The following is a 9971-nucleotide window of genomic DNA, read 5'->3' on the forward strand; positions in this document are numbered from 1 at the left end:
TGGTGCAAAGGTGATTCATCCAGCTATTAACTGTCTTCTTCCTTTGCTGCTCGGGAAATGTTAATTTTTGAGTCTAACCCAACCAATAAGAGGCTTCGTCTATGGACCTGACTTGCACACCTGCATACAATCTGTAATTTTACACCACTGAGAAGAGGCTACGTGATTATTTAACCTCTCTAACTCCGCTAGGCGCACTATGTCATCAAATGTTTGGTATTGCTGGATTCAGGAAGCTCTCGACTTTTCAAAGATAACATTGTTTTTCTTTTATTTATTATATATTTCGCACCAGAGCAGCCTAAACACACAAAGTCCAAAATTGTGATGAGTGGTGACAAGTCATGTCATGCCGTTTTTTGACGGGAAAAGATAAAGGATTACTCGCGATCTTATTGAGTAGGGACTTAGCTGTTTTATAAAAGGTAAGAGTCTCACTCCTACCACTATTTTTGGCTGAGATATACCGTCTAGAAAGTGGGATCATAACTTTCACCTTTCATACGGCTTTATTTGGTGATATTTTATGGTGTTTCTGTGTCATAAACAACATCAGCTATCATAATCACACCTGATTTCAATAAGGTACAATGTTTGAAGCTGGCTGAGTGTTGTTTGATCACTGACAGTACTGTTTTGAAACAGAGTGACCGACTTGTCATTTGGAGCTCCGCCTGGATCTTTTCATGGTAAAAACACTGTAGAATGGTCATACTTTGAGCAGTCTTCTTCAAATTTGAAACAAGTGTTCATTGATAGTGTGCCTACAGCCCCACAGTGTCATTTACCTGCTCAGATGAAGCCACAGACAGTTATTCATCCTGAAACACATTTTTTATTTTATTTTAGGCAAAATCTTCAACTTTTTACTGATTTCAGAGGCCCATTACTCTGTCTCTGTATCACCTAGAGTGTTTCTGACACTTTCACAAGAAACTTCAGGGAGTTTTCTTTCTGGCAAGACCTCATGCATGCATGTAGTCAGAGCGGTTCAGAAGCTACAGTCATTTTAATTTGGGTATGTTATTTTAGTTGTTTTTGCTACAAAATGGGGGTGGAGTGCAAGAAACCCTTAAATCAGTTGAAATCAGAAAACTTCTACTTTAACTGCAGATGAGTTGCTTTATTTTAATTATGCAGAAGCTGCACTTCTCTAAAATCTTGAGTTTTTATACCTTTTTCTCATCCCTACATGGTCATCCTTCATCAAGTCTCCTCCTTTACTGCCCCTAAATGGATATCCTACATTAGATCATCGGAAAGCATGAAGCTAGCATGAGGAGAGTCACAGATGGCATGTAGACATGTACTATGACAAACAAGTGCTAAGTGACTGAAACTTGGTGTCCATTTCTTAAAGTTCAGCACATTAGGTCCTACCCCCCAGCGGCCCTGGTCATGAGCCAATGTTTCACTGAGCTTTACTAATCTGTTAATCAAACCGTCTATTTTAACTCAGGTACTTCCCATTTTCTCCAGCCGTCTGTGCCTACTCAGCAGTCTCGGTAATTTCCACCGATCCTTTCATTTCCCTATTTATCCATCACAAACACAGATGCCATTAGTTCATGTTACATTTGCTATACTCATCATAAAGTTCACTCCTAAACATGTCTGTATATCATTAAAAGTTAAATAGTTATCAAACTGTACTTGATTAAACACATCCAATATAATCATGATATAAATCATTCTACTCATAGATTCTGATTCAGAGTCTATTACAGAATGAACTACAACACAAATCACTCATCATATTATACTGATTCTTTATTTTACCACTTTACCATTTTAAATCTCTTTTTCGCTCTAACTTCGACACCCCCTCCACAGACTCCAAGGTTTCTCATTACTGAGAGCGATACTCGATGGGTCTTGGATATTCAGTGGGGCCCTGTAGGTCAAAGTGTCGAGGTTTCTCTTCCCAGAAGACAGACCCAGGGTCATGGGTCACATTCTCAGCCCATTTCTGTTTCAGTGGTAACTTTACAGCTTTACTGAGACATGGGTGCCCTCCTTTGTCTGGCTTCAATCATTGCTTTTTGATAATTGCTCCCCATATTCTCCCATTTGCTATGCAGGGTTTCTCTCACCCTTAACTTGGCATCTGTTGCCACGATAGCAGCTTCTGCTTGGGTCTGCGTCAGCTCCCCATACGCTTCTTTTTCGTTAGATTCTTCAGCTGCTTCTGTGTTTTGCTCGTCTTGTGTTTGTGATTCAACAGGGCTGCTGTCAGGCCTTTTTCTCTTATGGAGGCATCGAGGCCTCCTGTAGACGAATTCGGCGAACAATTTGTGTATGCCGCCATCTTGCGGCGGCGCCATTGCTGCGGTGACATGTGTCAGTCATCAATTCATTATGCTGTCATTGTGAACTGACTCTCTACAATGACAGCATCATGAATAGCTGGATTGATGATGTTAGACAGTGGCCTCCGGTAACTGATGAAGGTATCTTAAATGAGTACCGATATTAATATAGAAATTAATCATTTGTTTGAGCGATAAGCAGGAAAGATTAGAGTAATAGGGAGATAATAGACTGTATCATTAAACACTGTGTAATATAACGTTAGCATACGTTACATGTGCTGACGTTAGCAAGCTAGCAGCGTGACATTTAATCATTATGGACAGGCTACGTGACCATCACATCATATATTGAAGGCGATCAATATTGATCAATATTGATCGCCTTCAGTATGATGTGATGGTCGTCTAAAAGGCGGTGTAAAATTTGCCCGACCCATCTGGAGCTCAAGTAATTTTGACCCTCAATCAGAGACCTGTAATTGCCGTTTTTCTGGTCATCGGAGGCCAGGCGATCAATAAAATATTCTTGAATACCTAAAACAAAACACAAACACGTGTTGTTGTTGTTGTTTTTAGTCACGTAGCCTGTCCATAATGATTAAATGTCACGCTGCTAGCTTGCTTGCAGCTATTCATGATGCTGTCATTGTAGAGAGTCAGTTCACAATGACAGCATAATGAATTGATGACTGACACGTCACCGCAGCAATGGCGCTGCCGCAAGATGGCGGCATACACAAATCACTCGCCGAATTCGTCTATAAGGCCGCCTGGATTTAGCATCGACGTCCGATTTTCGAGCCACTTTGACAAAACATAAATGCAGAATAGAATTACAAAATATGTTTTCAAAAATATGCACAATACATCTTTTAAGATGGGAGAAATGTACCATTTTATTCAAGAGGGGGGTTTTATTTGACTTCTGTTTACTTTTTTGAGTGTTTTAAACATCCATATTGGTAGTGGTGAAGGAAGTGTTCAGATCCTTTTAAAAGTGCTAATATCACTATGTAAAAATACTCAGTTACAAGTCAAAGGCCTGCATTCAACATGTTACTGAAGTTAAAGTATAAACAGTATAAATATGGCACAGAACGTATAAAAGTCCAGCAGTACATCTACAGCAGCACTGATCTTTCTAACCTAAATAAAGGATCTGAGCACTCCCTCCCTGTAGACACACACACACACACACACACACACACACACACTGATGACTAATTCAGGTGGAGGAGGTGCAGCAGCAGAAACACCAAACTAATTAGGTGTCTGAGACAAACGTCTGAGGTAAAGTTGCAGGACGGAAACACTCAGCGATGGACGTCCAGCTCACTGTGAGTATCTGCATGTTCACAATAATTAAACTCACAATGAATTCACTTCATATGTCACCTTACATTTCATACTTTGATGTGTTCGCTGCAAAAAAATCATTTCCTAAAAGTAGGTTAACTGGACACTTCTTAAAACAAGAATCCCGCTGAATGAGCTCGATTAGTTTCGTTTTCACTGAAGTAATACGATTTTCCTCTTTAGAAATTATTTTTTGATGCACAGAAATCTAATGTTGCAATGCAGGCCTTATTTTCTGTTAGTAAACTGAATAATTCTCACCAGTTTTCATTCTTAGATAGTTGAAATTTAATAAAACATGCAAATCTCTCTGCAGAAGAAGCCAAGAAAACTTACTTTGTAGTGACATTGATAATAAATTCTGCTGATTCAACTGCATCAGTCTGACACAAGGTACTGATAATTAACATTATGACTGTATTGTTTGGGCTGCTTTTTATATTACGTCTATTTTCCATTCATGTTAAGCATTTTGGAAAATATTCAGCAAGAATGGGAATATATTCAGTTCAAGGACTTGCAGGTCATGGGCTAAAACATTTATACAACATGCAATGGCCCTTTGAATCAATAATACTCGATTGACGCTTGCATTTGTTCTATTATTGTAACCTTGAGGTTTGAAAATTGAAGCAGTCGTTATTGTTTTTTTGTTTTGTGTTTCAGATCTGAATGTTTGACTATTTCTTAAATTATAAAACAATCTTAAAGTTCTATGACTGAGTAAATATATATTATATTAGGGTCTTTAATTTAAGACTTGAGTTACCTATGGCTAAGCCCCGCCCTCAAACGTGATGAGCCAATCACAGTGCGTATAGCCATTCCCATACACTGGGACATTCTCTGCCTGGACGTCCATTGAAATGCATTACAGAAATTCAGTTTGTTCGGTTTTATGAGCTTTTCCTGAGATTTGAAGTTTAAAAATGGTCAAATGGTGTGCATGGGGTACATGCAACTCTGACACAAGGTATCCTGAGAGGCTGGGCGACCAGGTGTATTTTTTACACTTTAAACCACATCTCAACCGAGAAAAGTGTCTCCTTTGGATAAAGTTGTGTGGTAACGTTAGACCACAACATCAACTCAACGTGAATAAGATTAACAATGATGTCTACATCTGTTCTAAGGTAAGTCAACATTGTGTTTGAGGCAACATATTGTCACTTTGCTGGAAAGAAATATAAAGTTATCTTTAACATCTCTAGCTAACGTTAGCTAAAGTTAGCCTAACGTTAGCTCCTAGCTGCGTTGTTCATCATGTCACCTTGTTTGCCACCATATTTGGCCAACAAGAAAATACGGCACTACAGACAGTGGTGAAAGACGTACCTATACTCAGCCTTAGTAAAAGTAGCAACACTAAAGAGTAGAAATACTTTGTTATTATGATGAACAGCCCTGCGTTCAAAACCTTACTTAAGTGAAAGTAGCGAAGTTTGATATACTTAAAATACTAAAAGTAAAGGTAATTTTGCAGAATGGCCAGTTTCACAGTAGTTTTTATTATATTATGCATTCATGTGTCTGAGTAGTTTAATCTAACATAATACATTATCATTTATTAGTTAATTATATTCTGTTTTAATAATCCAAATCTGTAAAGTAACTAAAGCTGATAGAGTAATGTAGTGGAGGAAAAAGTACAGTATTTACCTCTGAGATCAGTGGAGTTAAAGTATAATGTTGCATAAAGTATGAATAATAATAATAATATACTCATATAATAATAAGTAAAAGTACTTCAAATTTGTACTGAAGTACAGTACTTGAGTAAATGTAGTTAATGACTTTCTACTACTAACAAAATAAAACCACACAAAAAAATACTTAATGGGACATTTATGAATCTTTGAAGTAAAATAAATATAATAAATAAATAAATAAATAAAAGAGGCGAGACGTCCCTGAGCTGATACAGGTAACTAATCTCTACTCGGCTGTGTGTGTGCGTGTGTGTGTGTGTGTGTGTGTGTGTGTGTGTGTCCGGCATGTGGCGGTGTCATCTGGCAGCTCGGAGACTGACGGACAGATGTCTCCTGTCACCACGGAAACCAACTCTGCCTCTTCCAGGCTTCCGTCTCTCCTTTGAGAACATGTAATTAACTGATAATGTATCCTCTGTGTGTGTGTGTGTGTGTGTGCGTGTGTGTGTGTGTGTGTGTGTGTGTGTGTTGCAGGGCAGGGTGGGAGCTCGACATCTCTCTCAGATCCAGGAGGAGTCTTCCAGCAGAGAGCACAGGTGACACGACAGCTGACTGCGATGAGTAACGATGATGTCATGTGTTCAGGAGTCCATTTAATCATCAGCTGCAGACGTTGACGCACTTTTACTTTACTTTAGTATCTGCTTTAATGATACATGAGCCATTTTGCACGATGAGTACTTTCACTATTGGTACTTTAAGATAATACTTTTAGTACTTTTAGGTTGAATGTCGAATACACCGACTTTTACTTGAAACAGAGTTTTTCTACACTGTGGTGTTGATATTTTTACTAAGTGGTGAGTAAGATATCCAAGTGTAGCTCCAGTACAAACCAGGTACGCAGACAAATATATTTAAATTATAAATATATTTGAATCTAAATGGGACTATTCCTGCTTAAATCAAAGTTAAATTAAAATAGATAAATAAAACTAAAACTTATAACTAGTTAGCTATTACCATGGCTAATTTTGTGTCATGTTACCGTAATGTTATTTTTGACTGTTTGCATTTCTAATTAATGAAATCTACATTTTCACTGGTTGAAATGTTAAATTCTTGGTTTTAACCAGGGATGAGCGAGTACACCATATCTGTGTCTGGATGTAACTAAATTGGCCGTGTTTCCCAGTTAAGAGTGTTCTTAAGACCTAAGAGCGCAGTTAAGAACGTTTTTGGTAAGAAGGGTCGCTAAGCCCCTTCTCGAACTTGTATGTTATCACAGTGTGCCATTTTTTTTCTATTACATATATTGCCTGTTTTTATGCTTGTGCTTGTTTGAGACAAATAAAAATCAAATCAAATCAAATCAAAAGATAAGAGTGTTTCCCAGATGCGTTCTTAATGCCCTTCTTAGGATTGCTCTTAGAGTCGCTCTTTAAGAAGCTCTTAACAGGAGCTGGACACTACTGCAGTGCTGAAACTAAATCAATGGATGTCAGGCACATCGATCAGCCACCACTTCATCAGCCATAAGTCACACACAGCGCTGCTACCTAACGCACTAATCCCCTGCTGCTCGTGTGTATGTGTGCTCTAATAATTCTAATGAAAAAGTAAGACGATAAATATTTGTTAATGACCTATTGTCATGATGAAAACAAGACTACGACTAAATAAGAAGTAGTCTTGGTAAGAGAACCATGAGGACATGTTTTATATTTAAACAACAGAACACAGACGCCTTGCTGAGGCCGGTGCCGTCTCCCACCACCTCCAGGAAGCTCCCCACTGCATAAAAACGCAGCGCAGCCAGGCACTGCACCTCCGGGCTGAGGGCCAAATTGCACCGGGTTGCCCTCCGGATGTGTGGAGACAAAAGTTGATGAGGCGTTGTATCTCAGCCGCTACTTCATTTGGACAGCCCGGTCTGACAGCACGTCCAGTGGGCTGAAGTGCTGACGCACAAATGTATTTACATATACGGTTTGGCTTCGCACACGGCGACGCTGTTGGTTAGCAGCGAGAACATGCTGTAAAGCAGCCATGGTATCTCACACATGTGATGTGGCAACGCCTTTATGTAGAGTAGCAGGTGGAGCGTCCCTTGATGAGGTTCCAGCTGAGCTCAATTACACCTGTCAGCTGCCTGATATCTGAGTGTCGCAGGTTTGGAGGGTGGATCTGTTTCTGTCACATGTGGGATATGTGCGGACAAATTATGATAAATGATCGTCATGATGATTCATTTTATTTGTGTGCCTGATGTGCACAGCACATACAGGCACACACTTGTTATTCCTCATACTTATTTTTCGTCTTATTATTTTTCTTCCGCCAGATTTCGGTGCGTAACTTGTGCCACAGCTTTGAGCGCACACAGGGTCTTCATAAAACATAGATTCAAGATTCAAAGTGTTTATTGTCATATGCACAGTAAGGACACGCGTTTCCCTGCAGAATGAAATTTGTTCTTTTCTGTCACCAATTAATGCTAAACAATATAAATCTGAAGTATAAAATAAATCAAAATATATATGCTGCGCACTGTTTTAACATCTCCTTGCTTAGTGTAATATTAATGTGCCTGCCACGGCTGGATCTGTGAGCGTTTGGTCGCTAAGAAGACTGTTAAGAGTGGGTCAGCTTGATCTTACAACTCCTTCTTAGTGAAAGATCTTCTGAAGCTAAGAGCGATCTGGGAAACACGTTTTTCTTTCACTGGAGGCTTAAGAGCGTTCTTAAGACGCTCGTAGCGCTAAGAGCGATCTGGGAAATGCAGCCATTATCTGTATCTGTACTTGGAGTGGGCGGGGTTTAGATCTAGAGTGGGTGGAGTTTAAGCTGAAAGTGGGTGTGGTCTAATCATAAATTGTAATTTTAAGCCTGAAATCGCTACAGGTTTACCAGAAGTTGCTGTATTTATTATTCATTAGAAAAATATTCACAGAAGAGCTTCATTATTAAGCTTTGGGTCATTTATGCTCAACAGACTTAGGAATTAAACACAGTTACACAAAGAGAGAGATACTCGTTTAGTCCGAATATCAACACTTAAATTCTTACTAATGGAAATGTTCATCATAGATATCTACTTTTCTTCAGCGTCACCACCACAACGAGGCTGTGAGGCCGTGTTCAGTGCGACGACGTTCTGTAGTCTCATTTAGCCACGTGTTAGCAACCGTCTTTTTTGAAACACAAAAAGCTTCAAAACTCACAGTGCGGCATTTACTGATGTGTTTTGTGTCGCAGAACAAAACGTGAACGTCTCTTCAGCTTGTATTCCAGGCATCTAACCACAAACCCACTGACTTTGAGACGGGGAAACCGGACGTGCTAAAATGCTAACTCACATGTGGGTTTCAGGACTTATTCCTTCACCACTCTGTCGATTAAATGTTAAGAGGGCTTGCCACATGATGAAACCTCTTGAGTGTGTAGAAAAACTTCTGTAAAAGTCGTACTGCCTTTGACTTTAACACACGGCCCAATTTCAATGTTAAATGGTGTTAATTCGGGAAACACGGGTCGGTTTTCTCGCTCTGACCTTTGGTCCGACGTCAAACAGCCAAACCCCAACATTCAAACACTGGCTAACACGCCCACAATTTTTGGGAGTAATGACCCAAAATAGGAAATATTTTTTGCCAATCTAGTACTTTGGTGTGTTGCCCAAAATGTTTGGTGTGTACATGATGTTAAGACTTTAAATTAATAATAATATGGTGTCTGTATGTTTCCAAATAAAACCCTGGATGGAAACAGTTGCTGCTCTCTGAAGAGGAACTGGAAACTTAGTCTGGACTGACAATCTGATAACTGTGTGTGTGTGTGTGTGTGTGTGTGTGTGTGTCTGATACTCTCCACCGAAGCATGACCTTGGCAGAGGGATACGTTACTGTGATCAGACCCGACTGTAAACAAATCTGAATGGAAACTGGTTTACATGGAAGTGTGTGTGTGTGTGTGTGTGTGTGTGTTGGCTCTGCCTCTCAGCACACAGATGCAGCTTGACAAGATAACAACATGATGAAGTGAAACCTGACCCCGTCACTCTCCCTCTCTGTGTCAGCACCTGTTTCCTGCCTCCCATCGTCCAGAGGCAGCAGACAGGTGGAGCAGGTCGACAACCAGGTGTGGACGAGGCAGAGAGACAGGAAGTGAGGCGTCTGTCTGACCCGGCGTCTCTGGCTCTGTACGAGCAGCGCAGGAAGCTGGAGGACAACAGGAGTCTGCTGGAGGAGGTAAAAACATTGACTGTTTGTGAGGTGTGAGATGAAGCAGCGCCCTCTACAGGTCAGACAGAATCGCTCACATTTTAATTCCTCAGCGAAGAAAATGATCAAATAAACCTTTAAATATTGTTAAACATTCAAGTGTATTTTAAACGTAGATGCCTTGTTGGCAGCTGATTCTAACGTCATCGTTGCCGCCATATTGGAAAGAGCTGGACTCGTCTGTAAATAAATGCTAACAGGAGAGCTGCTGATTAAAAAGCACTGTAACATTTACATTTCTTAGGGACTGTTCGTTATGGCGCGTGTCAAGTAATTTCTTAAGCACTGAGGATGGGCTAATGTTTTTCATTTTGGCTTAGGAGACGAGCAACAACTTTTAATGGCTGTAAGAAGTATTTATTTTACCATAA

The 9971-nt window shown here is 39.9% G+C and overlaps 1 protein-coding gene across 1 annotated transcript in view; it reads left to right on the plus strand.

The window, feature by feature from the left end:
• The first annotated feature begins 3525 nt into the window (after positions 1-3525).
• LOC144461777 (uncharacterized) overlaps positions 3526-9971 on the plus strand; it is a 9311-nt gene continuing 2865 nt past the window's right edge. The window contains exons 1-3 of the mRNA XM_078165304.1: positions 3526-3649; positions 5852-5913; positions 9396-9567. Of these exons, the coding sequence (XP_078021430.1) occupies positions 3632-3649; positions 5852-5913; positions 9396-9567 (252 nt within the window). The 5' untranslated portion in view covers positions 3526-3631. The remainder of the gene's footprint in view (positions 3650-5851; positions 5914-9395; positions 9568-9971) is intronic.

This window comes from Epinephelus lanceolatus, chromosome 23 (genome assembly GCF_041903045.1).
Source record: "Epinephelus lanceolatus isolate andai-2023 chromosome 23, ASM4190304v1, whole genome shotgun sequence".
Taxonomy (NCBI): domain Eukaryota; kingdom Metazoa; phylum Chordata; class Actinopteri; order Perciformes; family Serranidae; genus Epinephelus; species Epinephelus lanceolatus.